Here is an 18,423-nt window from a genome sequence, read left to right as displayed (position 1 = left end):
AGCTGATTAAAATATCGACTTGGATGACAGCCAATAAACTTACGCTTAACACTGAAACTCTCTCCAGGTAAACTCCAGGTAAACTGACAAAACTTACTATATTATGTTTGGTAGCAGAGCAGGAGATGCACAAATTAACATTAAGATTGACAACACTCTAATTACCAGAAATAATGGGGGAAAATTCCTAGGCTTATACCTTGACAACAACCTGAATTTCAGCACCCATATCCAGCATATAGCCAAAAAAGTATCCAAAACGGTTGGGATCCTCTCCAAGATACGATACTACGTGCCGCAAAATGCCCTTCTCACACTATACCACTCACTTATTTATCCATACCTCACCTATGCTATTTGTGCTTGGGGATCAACTGCAGCAACACACCTAAAGCCAATAATAACCCAACAAAAAGCTGCAGTAAGAATAATCACTAAATCCCATCCCTGGCAGCACACCCCCCCACTCTTCAAAGATCTAAACTTACTCCCAGTTCAGTACATCCACACTTACTACTGTGCAATCTATATCTACAGGGCCTTAAACTCTAATATCAACCTTGACCTAAAACGCTTTCTTGATAGTTATGACAGAACCCACAGGCATAACACCAGACACAAACATCTCTACGACATTCCCCGTGTCCGACTAAACCTTTACAAAAATTCAATGTATGTCAAAGGCCCTAAAATCTGGAATACCCTACCTGAGAACTCTAGAACTGCAGACACATTCATCACCTTCAAAACTACCATTAGAAAACATCTTATCTCCCTGATACACCCCGTCAACTAACTACACGAATACCACCTGGTGGTTCACACTTACACTCGCTCACTCATTTGACCATAAACAGAAATATTAATCTCAGTCTTAAAATAATGAATCCTGTGATACTCCAATACTGAAACTATATACTGTGCCAAAACAAAAGCATTCACATTGCTAAACTCATAAACTAGTATTTAGTCACTTAGCCATAAGACCAACTTACCTCATAATTTGTAATATTTTACAATTAAGAATAAAACTAAGTATGCCCGAAATGCCTAGCCATGCTAAGCGTTCTAGTGGTACACTCTGTAATCACAATTTTACTACATGTAAACCAAACAATAACCAAATTTCTGTAAACTCAGCATTGTAATCCTTATAGAGAATAAACTTTGAATTGAATTGAATTGAATTGACTAGGTGGGTAATTGGGCTAAGCCGGAGGGTGACAGGGACCTTCTTCGCATGGGTCAGTAGGCTTGCTGCAGTGTTCCTTCTTTCTTATGTTCTTATAAAAGGCCCCTCAGGGCCTGGAGCCCTCTATCATAAGATTCTAAACATTCTCCATCTGCCAACAGCTGTAAAATTAGTTTTAAATTGGCAGTACATACGCCAGCAGTTCTAAGTTGACAGTGCACATTCGAGTGTTGTTCTCATAGATGGGGCATTTTATCCTAATTTAATGTTGATATTTCTCGAAGTTTGTAGCTACAGAAAAGTGGGTGCAGGAGGGAAGAAGAGTGACTGGTAGAATGATATAAAGAGAGTAGTAAGAGAGAAAAAGTTAGCATATGAGAGGCTTTTACAAAGTAGAAGTGATGCAAGGAGAAAGGAATATATGGAAAGAAAAAGAGAAGTTAAATGAGTGGTGAAGCAATGTAAAAAAAGAGCAAATGAGAGAGTGGGTGAGATGTTATCAACCAATTTTGTTGAAAATTTGGAGTGAGATTAATAAGTTGAGAAAGCCTGGGGAACGAATGGATTTGACAGTTAAAAATAGGAGAGGAGAGTTATTAAATGGAGAGGTAGAGGTATCAGGAAGATGGAGGGAATATTTTGAGGAACTGTTAAATATTCATGAAGATAGGGAAGCTGTGATTTCATGTATAGGGCAAGGAGGAATAACATCTTTTAGGAGTGAGGAAGAACCAGGTGTCAGTGTGGGGGAAGTGCATGGGGCAGTGAGTAGAATGAAAGGGGGTAAAACAGCTGGGATTGATCGGATAAAGATAGAAATGTTAAAAGCAGGTGGGGATATAGTTTTGGAGTGGTTAGCATTTTTTTTAATAAATGTATAGAAGAGGGTAAGGTACCTAGGGATTGGCAGAGAACATGCATAGTTCCTTTGTATAAAAGCAGAAGGGACAAAAGAGAGTGTAAGAATTATAGGGGAATAAGAATACAGGTACGTCTTGCTACTTCTACTTACACTTAGGTCACACTTCACATACATGTACATGTTTATTTATACACACTCATCTGAGTTTTCTTTGATTTTATCTTAATAGTTCTTGGTCTTATTACTTTTCCTTTTATATCCATGGGGAAGTGGAATAAGAATCTTTCCTCCGTAAGCCATGTGTGTTGTAAAAGTCAACTAAAATGCCGGGAACAATGGGCTAGTAACTCCTTTTCCTGTAATAATTACTAAAAAGAATAAGAAGAAGAAAATTGTTGAAGTGGGATGTCTGAATGTGCGTGGATGTTGTGCAAATGATAAGAAAGAGATGATTGTGGATGTTATGAATGAGAAGAAGCTGGATGTCCTGGCTTTAAGTGAAACAAAGTTGAAGGGGGTAGGAGAGTTTCAGTGGAGAGGAATAAATGGGATTACATCAGGGGTTTCAAATAGAATTAGAGATAAAGAAGGAGTAGCAATAATGTTGAAGGATAAGCTATGGCAGGAAAAGAGGGACTTTAAATGTATTAATTCAAGGATTATGTGGAGTAAAATAAAGGTTGGATGTGAAAAGTGGGTTATAGTAAGTGTATATGCACCTGGAGAAGAGAGGAGAGAGATTTTGGGAAATGTTGAGTGAATGCGTGGGGAGTTTTGAACCAAGTGTGAGAGTACTTGCGGTTGAGGATTTCAATGCTAAAGTGGGTAAAAATGTTGTGGAGGGTGTAGTAGGTTTTTTTTTTTTTTTTTTTCGCCGGTATTCTCCCGGCCCGGGTCTTTTCCAAGTAGTGGTGACCTGGCCTTGGCTCCCTATCTGGGGAGTGTCTCGAGACTTAAGTCTCCCATGGGAGGAGGTACAAGTACCTCCTCATCTTTGGGACCAAGTGTCCCCAGGCCTAGCCACATTCCCCGCCCTCATGGGGCTCGTAGGGAGAAGCTAGGCCTCTGGTCTGCCATCTACCCCACCTCAAAGGGGCTCGTGGGGATGGCAGTCTTATGAGCTGCAGATGGTAGCAAGCTCAGGCCTCAAGGTGTAGTAGGTAAATTTGGGGTGTCAGGGGTAAATGAAAATGGGGAGCTTTTGATTGAGCTATGTGTAGAAAGAGGTTTGGTAATAAGTAATACATATTTTATGAAAAAGAAGATAAATAAATATACAAGGTATGATATAGCACATAATGAAAATAGTTTGTTAGATTATGTATTGGTGGATAAAAGGTTGATGGGTAGGCTCCAGGATGTACATATTTATGGAGGGGCAACTGATACATATTGGATCATTATTTAGTTGTAGCTACAGTTAGAGTAAGGGGTAAACGGGACAAGAAGAAAATGGCAACAACAAGTAAGAGGGAGGTGAGGGGGAGATACAAGCAACTATTGGCAGAAAGGTGGGCTGGTGCAAGTATGAGTAGCGGGGGGGCTGAAGAGGGTTGGAATAGTTTTAAAAATACAGTGTTAGAATGTGGGGCAGAAGTTTGTGGTTATAGGAGGGTGGGTGCAGGAGGAAAGAGGAGTGATTGGTGAAATGATGAAGTAAAGGGTGTGATAAAAGAGAAAAAGGTAGATTGAGAGGTTTTTACAAAGCAGAAGTGTTATAAGAAGAGTAGAGTATATGGAGAGTAAAAGAAAGGTGAAGAGAGTGGTGAGGGAATGCAAAAGGAGAGCAGATGATAAAGTGGGAGAGGCACTGTCAAGAAATTTTAATGAAAATAAGAAAAAAAAATTTGGAGTGAGTTAAACAAGTTAAGAAAGCCTAGGGAACGAATGGATTTGTCAGTTAAAATCAGAGTAGGGGAGTTAGTAGATGGGGAGATGGAGGTATTGGGTAGATGGCAAGAATATTTTAAGGAACTTTTAAATGTCAACGAAGAAAGGGAGGCAGTAATTTCATGCACTGGCCAGGGAGGTATACCATCTTTTAGGAGTGAAGAAGAGCAGGATGTGAGTGTGGGGGAGGTGCGTGAGGCATTACATAGAATGAAAGGGAGTAAAGCAGCTGTAACTGATGGGATCATGACAGAAATGTTAAAAGCAGGGGGGATATAGTGTTGGAGTGGATGGTATTTTTGTTTAATAAATGTATGAAAGAGCGGAAGGTACCTAGGGATTGGCAGAGAGCATGTATAGTCCCTTTATATAAAGGGAAGGAGGACAAAAGAGATTGTAAAAATTATAAAGGAATAAATTTACTGAGTATACCAGGAAAAGTGTATGGTAGGGTTATTATTGAAAGAATTAGAGGTAAGACAGAATGTAGGATTGCGGGTGAGCTAGGAGGTTTTAGAGTGGGTAGGGGATGTGTAGATCAAGTGTTTACATTGAAGCATATATGTGAACAGTCTTAGGTAGTAGGTTGGTAGACAGCAACCGCCCAGGGAGGTACTACCGTCCTGCCAAGTGAGTGTAACACGAAAGCCTGTAATTGTTTTACATGATGGTAGGATTGCTGGTGTCCTTTTTTCTGTCTCATGAACATGCAAAATTTCAGGTACGTCTTGCTACTTCTACTTACACTCAGGTCACACTACACATACATGTACAAGTGTATATATACATACCCCTCTGGGTTTTCTTCGATTTTCTTTCTAGTTCTTGTTCTTGTTTATTTCCTCTTATCTCCATGGGGAAGTGGAACAGAATTCTTCCTCCGTAAGCCATGCGTGTTGTAAGAGGCGACTAAAATGCCGGGAGCAAGGGGCTAGTAACCCCTTCTCCTGTATATATTACTAAATTTGAAAGGAGAAACTTTGGTTTTTTCTTTTGGGCCACCCTGCCTCGGTGGGATACGGCCGGTGTGTTGAAAGAAAGAAAGATGTGAACAGTATCTAGATAGAGGTAGGGAAGTTTTTATTGCATTTATGGATTTAAACAAGGCATATGATAGTGGATAGGGGAGCAATGTGGCAGATGTTGCAAGTATATGGAATAGGTGGTAAGTTACTAAATCCTGTAAAGAGTTTTTATGAGGATAGTGAGGCTCAGGTTAGGGTGTGTAGAAGAGAGGGAGACTACTTTCCAGTAAAAGTAGGTCTTAGACAGAGATGTGTAATGTCACCATGGTTGTTTAATATATTTATAGATGGTGTTGTAAAAGAAGTAAATGCTAGGGTGTTCGGGAGAGGGATGGGATTAAATTATGGGGAATCAAATACAAAATGGGAATTGACACAGTTATTTTTTTCTGATGATACTGTGCTTATGGGAGATTCTAAAGAAAAATTGCAAAAGTTAGTGGATGAGTTAGGGAGTGTGTGTAAAGGTAGAAAGTTGAAAGTGAATGTAGAAAAGAGTAAGGTGATGAGGGTATCAAATGATTTTAGATAAAGAAAAATTGGCTATCAAATTGGGAAGGAGTATGGAAGAAGTGAATGTTTTCAGATATTTGGGAGCTGACGTGTCAGCGGATGGATTTATGAAGGATGAGGTTAATCATAGAATTGATGAAGGAAAAAAGGCGAGTGGTGCGTCGAGGTATATGTGGAGACAAAAAACGTTATCTATGGAGGCAAAGAAGGGAATATATGAAAGTATAGTAGTACCAACACTCTTATATGGGTGTGAAGCTTGGGTTGTAAATGTTGCAGCGAGGAGGCAGTGGAGATGTCCTGTCTAAGGGCAATGTGTGGTGTAAATATTGTGCAGAAATTTTGGTGTGGAAATTAGGAGAAGGTGTGGAGTTAATAAAAGTATTAGTCAGAGGGCAGAAGAGGGGTTGTTGAGGTGGTTTGGTAATTTAGAGAGAATGGATCAAAGTAGAATGACATGGAGAGTGTATAAATCTGTAGGGAAAGGAAGGCAGGGTAGGGGTCCTCCTCAAAGAGGTTGGAGGGAGGGGGTAAAAGAGGGTTTGTGGGCGAGGGGCTTGGACTTTCAGCAAGCGTATATGAGCGTGTTAGATAGGAGTGAATGGAGATGAATGGTATTTGGGACCTGACGAGCTGTTGGAGTGTGAGCAGGGTAATATTTAGTGAAGGGATTCAGGGAAACCGGTTATTTTTATATAGCCGGACTTGAGTCCTGGAAATGGGAAGTACAATGCCTGCACTTTAAAGGAGGGGTTTGGGATATTGGCAATTTGGAGGGATATGTTGTGTATCTTTATATACGTAGTATATGCTTCTAAACTGTTGTAGTCTGAGCACCTCTGCAAAAACAGTGATTATGTGTGAGTGAGGTGAAAGTGTTGAATGATGAAAGTATTTTCTTTTTGGAGATTTTCTTTCTTTCTTGAGTCACCCTGCCTCGGTGGGAGACGGCTGACTTAAAAAAAAAAAAAAAAGTCTGTTGAGTATACCTGGTAAAGTGTATGGTAGAGTTGTTATAGTTAGAATTATGAGTAGGATGAACACGAAGGCTTTAGGAAAGGTAGGGGGTGTGTAGACCAAGTGTTTGCAGTGAAACACATAGGTGAACAGTATTTGGATAAGAGGAAAGAGGTTTTTGTGGCATTTATGGATTTGAAAAAGGCATACAATAGGGTGGATCGAGGGACAATGTGGCAGATGTTGCAATTGTATGGAATAGGAGGTGGGTTATTGAAGGCAGTGAAAAGTTTTTATGAGGATTGTGAGGCTCAGGTTAGAGTATGTAGGAGAGGGGGATTTTTGCCCAGCAAAAGTAGGCCTTAGACAGGGATGTGTGATGTCACCATGGTTGTTCAATATATTTATAGATGGAGCAGTAAGAGAAGTGAATGCTTGGGTGTTGGCAAGAGGTGTGGGGTTAAATGATAAAGAATCTAACACAAAGTGGGAGTTGTCACAGTTGCTCTTTGCTGATGACACTGTGCTTTTGGGAGATTCTGAAGAGAAGTTGCAGAGGTTGGTTGATGAGTTTGGTAAGGTATGTAAAAGAAGGAAGTTAAAAGTGAATATAGGAAAGAGTAAGCTGATGAGGATAACAAAAAAGTTACGTAACAGAAGATTGGATATCGGATTGGAGGGAGAGAATATGGAGGAGGTGAATGTGTTCAGATATTTGGGAGTGGACGTGTCAGCAGATGGGTCAATGAAGGATGAGGTGAATCATAGAATTGACAATGGGGAAAAGGTGAGTGGTGCACTGAGGAGTCTGTGGAGACAAAGAACTTTATCCATGAAAGCAAAGAGGGGAATGTATGAGTGTATAGTTATACCAACACTGTTGTATGGGTGTGAGGCATGGGTGGTGAATGTTGTAACAAGGAGAAGGCTGGAGGCAGTGATGTCATGTCTGAGGGCAATGTGTAGTGTGAATACGAGTAATGCAGAGATTTCGTAGTTTGAAGATTAGGAGAAGGTGTGGGATTACCAAAACTATTATCCAGAGGGCTGAAGAGGGGTTATTGAGATGGTTTGGACATGTAGAGAGGATGGAACAAAATAGAATGACTTTGAGAGTATAAAAATCTGTTGTGGAGGGAAGGTGGAGTAGGGGTCGGCCTAGGAAAGGTTGGAGGGAGGTGGGTAAAGGAGGTTATGTGTGCAAGGGGCTTGGACTTCCAGCAAGCATGTGCGATCGTGTTAGACAGGAGCAAATGGAGACAAATGGTTTTTAGGATTTGACGTGCTGTTGGAGTGTAAGCAAGGTAACATTTATGAAGGGATTCAGGGAAACCGGCAGGCCGGACTCAAGTCCTTGAGATGGGAAGTACAGTGTCTGCACTCTGAAGGAGCGGTGTTAATGTTTCAGTTTTATAACTGTAGTGTAAGCACGCCTCTGGCAAGACAGTGATGGAGTGAATGATGAAAGTGTTTCTTTTTTGGGCCACCCTGCCTTGGTGGGAAATGGTTGATGTGTTAATAAAAAAAAAAAATAATTTCTGGAAGCCATTCATACAGTTGCCAACACATACTACAAACTCAGCCAGTATTATTTGGTATTAAAACATGAGAATCATAATTATGTCTATTTTTATTTTTTTCTGAAATTAGCAGCTACTTTTCACTTCTATTTTCTTCTCCCATTATTATTGCTAATTTGTCTCATCCCTGTCTTTGTCTTATTCTTAACAGATCAAAGTCACATTAAATTTTTCTTTGCAGACCTTGCTACATATGGACTTTTCAAAACATTACATGCATAATTTTTAGAAAAATAAATAATTTGACTTAAGAATTGTTGATTATGATGATCTGCACCTATGACTGAGGACCAAAAGACATAAGATTGCAAAATAATTGATTTATGAATGCTAATCTGCATATGGTACAAAATGGTGAGCCAAAATTTGTGGATATATCGATAATGATAATATTTTATTCTCTATAGGTTCGTTAAGGATTCTGTTGTCAGCGACACAGTTGCAGCAATAGCAACTACACAAAACTTAAACTGCTCAAATAGTAAAATCAGATGTGCTCGGCTTCAGTGTCATGTGAATTCCTGGCCAGGGGACACTAGCAACTCTGCAGTCTTCCCTTTAAAATTAGAAATTAATCTTGCTGTTTTAGGTAAGTTTTCGTCTGTTTTTTTTTTCCGAGATCAATTCTGCTATATGTCAGTCTTATAGACCTTAGTCTTCCCTGTTCTGCAAAGTGATCTTATTTACTGCATGATGTCGTTTGGTGTTCAGTTTTTTCCAGTTATTAAATATCTTTCTGTAAGCATGGGCAGATACTTGAATAAAGTGAAGATGGAGGCACAAAAGTTTTTTTTTTTTTTAACTGGTTAACTTTTAGAGGCTAAGAGCTATTGTTCTACCTCTGTGCATTTCAGAATCTGATTCTAGATTTTTTACCACATAAGCCATTTCCCACCAAAGTAAGGTGATGCAAAGAAAAAAACATTCATTATCACTCATTTTGTAGCTGTCTTGTTAGAAGTGCACAGATGACACCTTAAACCGCAGCATCCGTTTGTGAGTTCAGACGCTTCTTCCTATGTGAAGGCGGCTAACAGATTTCTCTGGATTTCTTAATGAAACCTTCCTTATGCTCCAACAGCATGTCAAATCTCAGAAATCACTTGTCACCACTCACTCAAATCTAACATTCACACATGCTTGCTGTTTGTTCAAACCCTTCCTGGGATGTCCCCTACACCTTCCGTCCACCTTGAGTGGTAGGCTGTATTCTACTCCAAAGAATGGAATCCACAACAGTCAACTAACACCCAGGTTCCTATCTACTGTTGTGTGTTTACCCCTACAGCACACCCTGTATGGGAATCAAACCTGGACTTCGTATTGTGAACAAGGAAGGAGGGGAGAAAAGAATGAAAGAGAAAGGAGGAGGGGAAGGAATAGGAGGAAGAAGAGGATGGGGATGGAGTAGGAGGAAGAAGAGGATGGAGGAGTTGGAGGATGGGGAAGGAGGAGAGAGGAGTATATGAGGGAGGTATTGGGGAAGGAAGAGGGAGGGAGGCTGTTAACACCTCCCTTAGTCACCTTAATGTGGTTGAACCATTTTTTTTTCTTTACACCACATACCCATCCTGTGTGTGGTAGTCTAAAGATTACAGAGGTACATAATGGGTCCAGGGACTGAACCCCAAAGTTTTGATAGCTGAACAAGGTACAGTATTATACACTATACAGTGGAACCTCGGTACGTGACCTTAATTCATTCCCGAAGGCTGTTCGAGTTCCATTCTATTTGAGTATTGAACAAGTTTTCCCCAACCAATTTTCTGTTTGGTTGGTTGTTATCACTAATTGTCGTAGGCCCCATGGCGACTTATTTATACAAATAGTACAAAAAAGCCCAAAAAATGCAAAGAAACACGAAAAGTTTACAGCGAAGTTCTGGCAGGTCGTATTTGTTTGGTCGAGTGCTGAGCTTTGTTCGAATAGGGAGCTGGTCATATATCAAGGTTCCACTGTATATGAGTAATTGTTAATAAATACCTGTTCTGTGCATTTTATTGGGGTAATAATTTACTTAAAATTTACTCATGAGATAAATTTTGGTAATGAAGAATAAATCATGTATTATTTTTATGTTAACTGGTATTTATTTTAGCCTAAGATAAACGTAGCAGCAATAGTATTAGAAAAATATTGTACAGTCAGACTCCCAAATTTGCAGGGTTCCTAATTCAAGGAGTTTTGTTATCTTTTCTACGTGGCTTACAAACAGCAGTCTAAGATCCATAAATGAGAAACACCAATATGAAAAACTATATAGGCAGGGCTTCATAACTAAAGAACTTAGTAAAAGCTATACATCAGTCCTCACCAAACTAATAAGAATGTCCAAGCAATTGTACTATTCTAATAGATTCATTGAAAAGAGAGGAGATGTAAAAAAGACCTGGAAGACACTCAGATTCTGGGCACCCAAAAGCTGAACAAAACTAAACCAAACGAATCACAACTCCAGCCTACTGAAACAGCTAACAAGATAAATGATTTCTTCTCAGCCATAGGATTAAGTTGCACTAGTAAAATTCCAAGCACCAGTACCTGGAAAGTTCCCAACATTCCTCTATCTTGCTCCAACTAAGCCCACTGAAGTCACCAGGAATATAGCTCAGGTTCCACCACTATTGTTTAAACAAGTGGCTCATGTCCTCTCACCCACCATAGCATTACTTTTTAACAAATCACTAGAAACCAGCACTTTCCTGACATTACTCAAGATAGCAAGGGTTATGGTCTAATATGCAAAGGTGGAGACCCAACAGTTATAAACAGTTACAGGCCAGTATCTAACTTATCTTTGCTATCCAAAATCTTTGAGAAAACATACATCAGAGAGTATACTCCTTTATAACATCACAAAGTATTCTCAACCCCCTGCTAGTTTAGCTTTAGGCAAAACAAAAGCATATATGATGCAATTATAAAAATGCTAGACCTGCTTTACACATCATTTGAAAATAATGAATATCCACCAGGACTTTATTGACCTAAGGAAAGCTTTTGATACAGTAGACCACAGCATCCTACATCACAAATTTGATCATTATGGTATCAGAGATCATGCACTTGCATATATAAAGTCTTACCTTACTAAGAGACAGTAATACTGTACTTCTCTGTTAAGGACACTACCTCTTCAACAAGACCTCTGGACATTGGCATTCCACAGGGAAGCATCCTTCTCCCCCCCCTTGTTTTCCTCCTATACATCAACGACCCTCCAGATGTAGTTCAACAATTTAGACCTATTCTCTTTGCTTACGACACAACTTTTGTCATCTCCCACTGAGATCCAGCATCACTCAACAACATTGTTAATGAAGAGCTCTTAAAAATATCAGTCTAGATGACTACCAATAAACTCTCACTTAACATTGACAAAACCTTCTACATTATGTTTGGGAGCAGAGCAAGTAGTGTCCAACTAAACATTATGATTAACAGTATGTGCCCTTATTATGTTTACGTAATAAGGGAAAATTTCTGAGTCTGCACCTTGACAGCAACTCGAAATTCAACACTCACATCCATCACAGCAAAAAAAGTGTCCGAAACAGTTGGCATCCTGTCAGACATAGGTTATTATGTACCACAAATAGCACTATTTACATTATACCATTCACTGATCTACCCCTTCCTCACTTGTGCTATTTGTGCCTGGAGATCCACAACAGCATATTACCTGCAGCATATCACAGCTGCAGTATGAATGATCACACAGTCCACTGCTAGACAACACACCCTCTCACTCTTCAAAGATCTAAATCTTCTTGTTATATAAAACATTCACTCTTACTACTGTGCATCCTACACATACAGAACAATAAATTCTAATATTAATCCCGACTTGAAGCACTTTCTTGATAGTTGCAACAGGACCCATAGACATAATACTAGGCACAGAAATCTCTATGACATACCCAGTGTCCAGCTTAACCTATGTAAAAATTCAGTGTACATAAAAGGGACCAAAATCTTGAACTCCCTTTCCAGAAATTTCTTGAGCCACTCTCAGTCAGCATCTTCAAAACTACCATTAAAAAACACCTTCCCTCCCTGACATATCCCAACATCAGCTAAATATGAAAAAACTATGTATCTATATTCTCAGTAAAGCTAAAGATAAAGGTTTATTTCTTTGTAAAGGTTACAATGTGTCATTACAATTTTGGTTTGCTAAGTTCAAAGAAAGCCACTATTATGCTGGGGCATTTTGGGCAGACTAATCCTAATACATAGTACTACTGTACTTAAAACTAGACAGATAATAGTACATAGTAACTATTTAAAACTAGACAGATAATAGTACATAGTAACTACTTAAAACTAGACAGATAATAGTACATAGCAACTACTTAAAACTAGACAGATAATAGTACATAGTAACTACCTAAAACTAGACAAGATAGTAGTGGTTAACTGCATTACAATTTTATTTAATCTTAATACTAATGCGAGGTAGTCAAGGTGGAGGTTTGCAAGGGTATTAATACTAATGCGAGGTAGTCAAGGTGGAGGTTTGCAAGGGTATTAATACTAATGCGAGGTAGTCAAGGTGGAGGTTTTAAGAGTAACAATTCTGAAGTTGCATATAATAAAAACTATACATGTATATCAAATAATGGTTCAAGCAGTAATTTTTCATGGAGTGGCAGAAGTTTAAAAGTATAGAGGTCACATGATATAACTAGTTAGCATTTGTTTTGGTTGAATTGGTTAGTATTGAGAGATAAGATGATTTTTTAGTAAAGTCTTAAATTTATAAGTAGTCAGGGGATCCTTTACTGGTTCCGGTAGCGACTTCCAGATATTCGGGCCCTTTATATGCATAGCATTTTTGCATAGTGTGAAACTGACATGAGGAATCTTGAAGAGTGCCTTATGCCTTGTATTGTGACTGTGCATTCTGTTGTGACTGTCAAGGAATAGTTTAAGTGAAGGGTTTATAGTGGAATTTAATGTTTTATATGTAATAGGCACAATAATATGAGTGTATGTCTCGTATATTTAGTAAGTTCAGGTTTTGAAAAGTGGCAGGGTGGGCTGTCTAGCACAGGAACTGGTAATCATCCACACAGAGGAAAGGGATGAGCAACATTGCCAGTCTTTTTCCTGGTTATTTTATTTATACCTTTCCAAGCCAAACTCAAAGGGGTGGACCTATTTAATCCACTAACAAACTGTTCCCATTCCTGTTGCCTAAGTTCTTCCTTTCTATTCCTTGCATTTGTTAGTGCAGCTTGGAACGTTGGGTTATTAAAGGTTTAAGGTGGTTGGCTGTGGCTGATCACCAGGCACAAATACCATAGGTGAGGTAAGGATATATTAAAGAGTGATATAGGTTAAGGAGTGTCATTTGTGGTACATAGTATTGTATCTTGGAAAGTATGCCTACTGACAGCATGAAGTATGTTTTGTCTATGTTGAGAGTGAGTTTGTTGGTCATCATCCAAGTATACATATATATTTTTAGCAGCTCGTTGTTTACAGTGTTTCTAAGTACAGCTGGGTTCGAATGGGAGTAGACATAAATAGTATGTATATTCTTATTCTCAGTATCTGTAATTCTCATGACCATTAAAATATTGAATGTGTTCACATTATGTTAATATGATAGGTTCCTTATTGCCTATAATCATAATCAAACCTGTAATTCTTAAAACAATTTAACTTGATAAAAGCCATACAGCATGTTCTAATAGGATATTCAAGTCTCTTGTATTCACTGCAACTCGTAATTTTATTTTTACAACCACCTAAGAGACTGGATATATAAGCACTCAATTAGTCATTGCCTTATTATTCATAAGATAGTCCTAAGTTTGCCCAAAATGCTCTGCATATTAAGGGGCCTTCTGCATGCACACCTAAATATCATTCACCTCTGTACAAACATTGTATCATGCTGATATAAAGAATCTTAATCTTAAATTGTCTTTTTTCTTTCCTTGCTTTCCAGTGTTTTCACTGGTTGCCCATTTTTTGAAGCTTTACCACTTGACCCTTAATTGAAAGCTATCCATAGGGTTTTGTGCAAAATATGCTCAGTGGCTTTCCCATGACTAACCTTTCTTTTTTCTTGTTAGTTTTTCTTATGAATGTCAAAATTCACCAGATGAAAATGGTATTTAAAGAGATAGGGGCTCTAAAAAAAAAATCAGCAAAAGTCTAAAACAAAATTCATTAGGCAAAAATAATCTCCTTCTGAATTTGGAACTCTAACTGTATTAATAAAAGCAAACATAAGCTCTGCATTATTGAACCTTAGCTTAAATTCCTTTTTTTCAGCTCGCCACATCTCAGCAAGAGCAGGAGCAGTATTGCAGAGTACTGCTAGAGCCACCATTGTTTCTCTTAACCCTGATTTGGCCTTCACAGGACATAAGTAAGTAAAGTACATTAATATTTGCTTTCATTACACCAGTTTAATGGCACTGAATGAGTTATGCTAACAACTGGATGAGTGACTGGAGACACCTTTCATTGCCTGATGGGATCTCAGTAACCCATAGGTTTTGTAGATGTCTTAGATACATGCAACCAAATTAGTCTTTACACCCTTTCAGGAGGAAGGAATATGTAAGATTTATCAAAGTTTTCCTAGCAAAGGAAAGTTTCTGTCCATGTGGACATCCAGTTGTCAATTGCCTGATTCAGCAGGACTTGGCTCAGGGAACTTCATTCCTGTTCCATAATTTTTTCAAATCATGATTTTTTCAAAATCACTCACTACGAAAGCAAAAGACTTGGCAGACAATGCAACATCCCCCCAATGAAAAGCAGGGGTGTCACTAGCACGTTAAGAGACCATACAATAAGTGTCAGGGGCCCGAGACTGTTCAACTGCCTCCCAGCATACATAAGGGGGATTACCAAAAGACCCCTGGCAGTCTTCAAGCTGGCACTGGACAAGCACCTAAAGTCGGTTCCTGACCAGCCGGGCTGTGGCTCATACGTTGGTTTGCGTGCAGCCAGCAGCAACAGCCTGGTTGATCAGGCTCTGATCCACCAGGAGGCCTGGTCACAGACCGGGCCGCGGGGGCGTTGACCCCCGGAACGCTCTCCAGGTAAACTCCAGTTACAGCTTATCCTCACTTAACGATGGAGTTCTGTTCCTAATACTATGTTGGTAAATGAATTCATCACTAAGTGAGGAGCATACTGCATTGGTAGTATCTATTATCTTTGATATTGTTTTAATGTCACCTTTGCATTATTTATAACATTTCTGGTATATTTTTAAATGTTTATATAGTAGTGTATTGTATATTGTAATAAATAGAATAGAGGAAATCAGCTCTAATATACATTATTTAAGTAAGCATAGTGGTCAGAGAGCCCATCGTAAGTCTGAGCCGTCGGTAAACGAGTACATACATTGCTAAATGAGGAGAGGCTGTATTCACACATCTTTCCTATGCACTGCCATACCATTCTCAGCTGAATCTGACTATCTCTTTTTTGTCTCATTCATGCCTATTGTTCATGTATTGAGCAATTGAGCAATTTTCACTTAATATGCTTGCTATGTTAAAAATCTGTTAGTTAGTTCAGCTGCTCTTATTCCTGTTATGCACCTGCATACAGTCCTGCTTCCTTAATTTTATACTTTTTACTCTTACATAACATAAAAAATACATCACTAATGCTTACAGTAAATCTTTAAATATACTGTACATTAATGTTCTACTCCTATCACATCATGGCAAATTGATTAGTTTAAGCCTTTCCAGCCAGCTCCAAAATACCTCACAATACGTGTACAAAACATATAATGTGAGGTATGTTTTATGATCTTTTATTTGATCATTAATGCTGTAGAGGTACAGGAATAGGAACAGGAACTTCAGCTCCTGCTTCACTTTGTTACAAAGCTTAATTTTTTTTGCCCTAGAACTTGCACTGCCAATTAATTTACATCCAGGGCCAGAGTTACTATTGGGTATGCAAGGATATACCTGGAGGGTGTTCTGGGGATCAACACCCCCGCAGCCCAGTCCATGACCAGGCCTCGCAGTAAATCAGGGCCTGATCATCCAGGCTGTTACTGTCAGTTGTATGCAAAAGGTGAGTGGAGTAACAGAACTTTGCCTGAGGTGTCCTATGCCACATCATTTTAAGTTAAATGTTCTCTTAGGTGTCATTTTCTTCTTTAGCTTGTGGTACAATATATCAGTACTACAATCATCATTCCTCAGTCCTTTCACTGAAAGCAGCCTTGAGACACTATATCTTTTGGAAAGGTCTAATTTTTTAATTACCTCACAGAGATTGACAGCTCAGTGCAAGAGCTTCACCTGTCATTTTTTTTCTCTACCTATATTTTCCTTGATATTCCATCAAGAAAGAGACTGCATAGTCATACATATTGACATTACACATTCATCTTACTATCCAGCTTAATTGAATCATCCAGTTATATTTCTCTTTTAATATGTAGACACTCTTAGAAATATATACAGCGGAACCTCAAAAATCGAACGTATCACATATCGAACGTTTCGAAAATAGGACCATTTTTTCGGACAAATTGTGTCCCTATTATTGAACACGCCCCTATTTTCGGACCGCCGGGTACGGGACCTGTCTACCGGCCCGCTCTGTCCGTGTCCCCATGCAGGCGCCGTGAGCAGTCTAGCTTTGTTTATGCTTGAGTGAACACTAACCTGCACTCTCATTCACGCATTTTACGATTATTTCGTTGTGTTTAGTGCTTGTGGGACTGTGAAATAAGCTGCCATGGGCCCAAAGAAACTTGCTAGTGAGAAACACCATAGATGTGAAGAAGGAAATAATACATAAGTATGAGAGTGGTGTGAGACTTGTTGAGCTTGCCAGGATGTATGGGAAAAACAAGTCAACCATCGGTTCTATCCTGTCAAAGAAAGAACAAATCAAGGAAGCTGATGTTGCGAAAGGTGTTAATATAGGGAGTGGATGAGGTGCCTTCTTCAAAGATTAAGGAGATTTGTGCCAAGTGGAATGATGTCCAAATGTTTGTGCAGAAGTACCACCCTAAGCAAGCTGAAACAAGCCATCTTTGCAACAAGTTCAGTGACAGAACCATGTCCCATTTTAGGGAAATGTTAAAGAGGCGCCAGAAACAGAGAACTGTGGACAGTTATTTTGTGAGACAGGGGTCCAGTGACTCTCAAGCTGGTCCTAGTGGCATTAAAAGACAGAGAAGGGAAGTAACCCCAGAGAGGGCTTTACCTGAAGTCCTCATGGAGGGGGATTCTCCTTCCAAACACTAACCCCAACTCCCTCTCTCCTCCTCCCTATCTTCCAGATGCCATCATCAATCTTCAATAAAGGTAAGTAAAAATGTTATTTTATATGTATTACTATACATAATTAAAAAATATAGTATTTGTTGTATGTAAAACTATAATTAATCTCTATAAAATGTATTTTTTGTGTGAATATTTTTGGGTTTCTGGTACGGATTAATTGTATTTCCATTATTTCTTATGGGAAATATTGCTTTGAATTTCAGACTTTTCAAATTTAGAACTAGCTCCTGGAACGGATTAAATTCGATTTTTGAGGTTCCACTGTAATCAAATGAGGCCTGGTCACAGACTAGGCCACAGGGGCATTGACCCCCAAAAACCTCAACAGGTATACTCCAGGTATACCACTTAAAATATACTATTACAATAAGCCTGAAAATATTTATGGTCATCAGTGAACATTGGAGAATATTTTTATGAATAAATTTAAATAATGCAGAAATTTTCATAAGTAAGAAAAATTTGGGAAAAGTGATTAAGGCAAATTAGCAAACACCCTTCTAATCTATAATGTAGGACTTCTTATAACAATAACAATGTGTTACTGAATTATTAAATCTTACTGTAATCAACAGGGATGCATCTGTGATGATACAGACCCAAATTCAGCCGGATACCCTGCCAGGCAAAGGTGTCCCATGGTGGGTCATTCTCCTGGCAGTCCTTGGAGGACTTTTGCTTCTGGTTCTTCTTGCATATGCACTATACAAAGTAAGGAATCATCATTACCTCTTTTATTACAGTATGCCAGTGTTTTTTTTTTTTTTTTTTTAACAAGTTGGCCGTCTCCCACCGAGACAGGGTGATCCAAAAAGAAAGAAAATCCCCAAAAAGAAAATACTACTTTCATCATCATTCAACACTTTCACCTCACTCATATATAATCATTGTCTTTTCAGAGGCGCTCAGATATGACAGGTGTTTCTTTTATAAACATATAAATTATTTGCAAAAGGAGAGCAGATGACAGAGTAGGAAAGGCACTGGCAAGAAATTTTGATGAAAATTTGAAAAAATTTGGGAGTGAGATAAACAAGTTAAGAAAGCCTAGGGAATGAATGGATGTGTCAGTTAAAAACTGAGTAGGGGAGTTAGTAGATGGGGATCTGAA

General features: G+C 38.8%; 1 protein-coding gene across 4 annotated transcripts in view; it reads left to right on the top strand.

The window, feature by feature from the left end:
- Positions 1 to 18,423, top strand: part of LOC128695607 (integrin alpha-PS3-like) — a 263,263-nt gene that overhangs the window by 236,607 nt on the left and 8,233 nt on the right. For all 4 annotated transcript variants that reach the window (XM_070084870.1, XM_053786331.2, XM_070084871.1 and 1 more), the window contains exons 20-22: positions 8,427 to 8,608; positions 14,308 to 14,404; positions 17,888 to 18,023. In XM_070084870.1, the coding sequence (XP_069940971.1) occupies positions 8,427 to 8,608; positions 14,308 to 14,404; positions 17,888 to 18,023 (415 nt within the window). The remainder of the gene's footprint in view (positions 1 to 8,426; positions 8,609 to 14,307; positions 14,405 to 17,887; positions 18,024 to 18,423) is intronic.

This window comes from Cherax quadricarinatus, chromosome 14 (genome assembly GCF_038502225.1).
Source record: "Cherax quadricarinatus isolate ZL_2023a chromosome 14, ASM3850222v1, whole genome shotgun sequence".
In the NCBI taxonomy this organism is placed as follows: domain Eukaryota; kingdom Metazoa; phylum Arthropoda; class Malacostraca; order Decapoda; family Parastacidae; genus Cherax; species Cherax quadricarinatus.
This window is presented reverse-complemented; position numbering and strand designations above follow the sequence as displayed.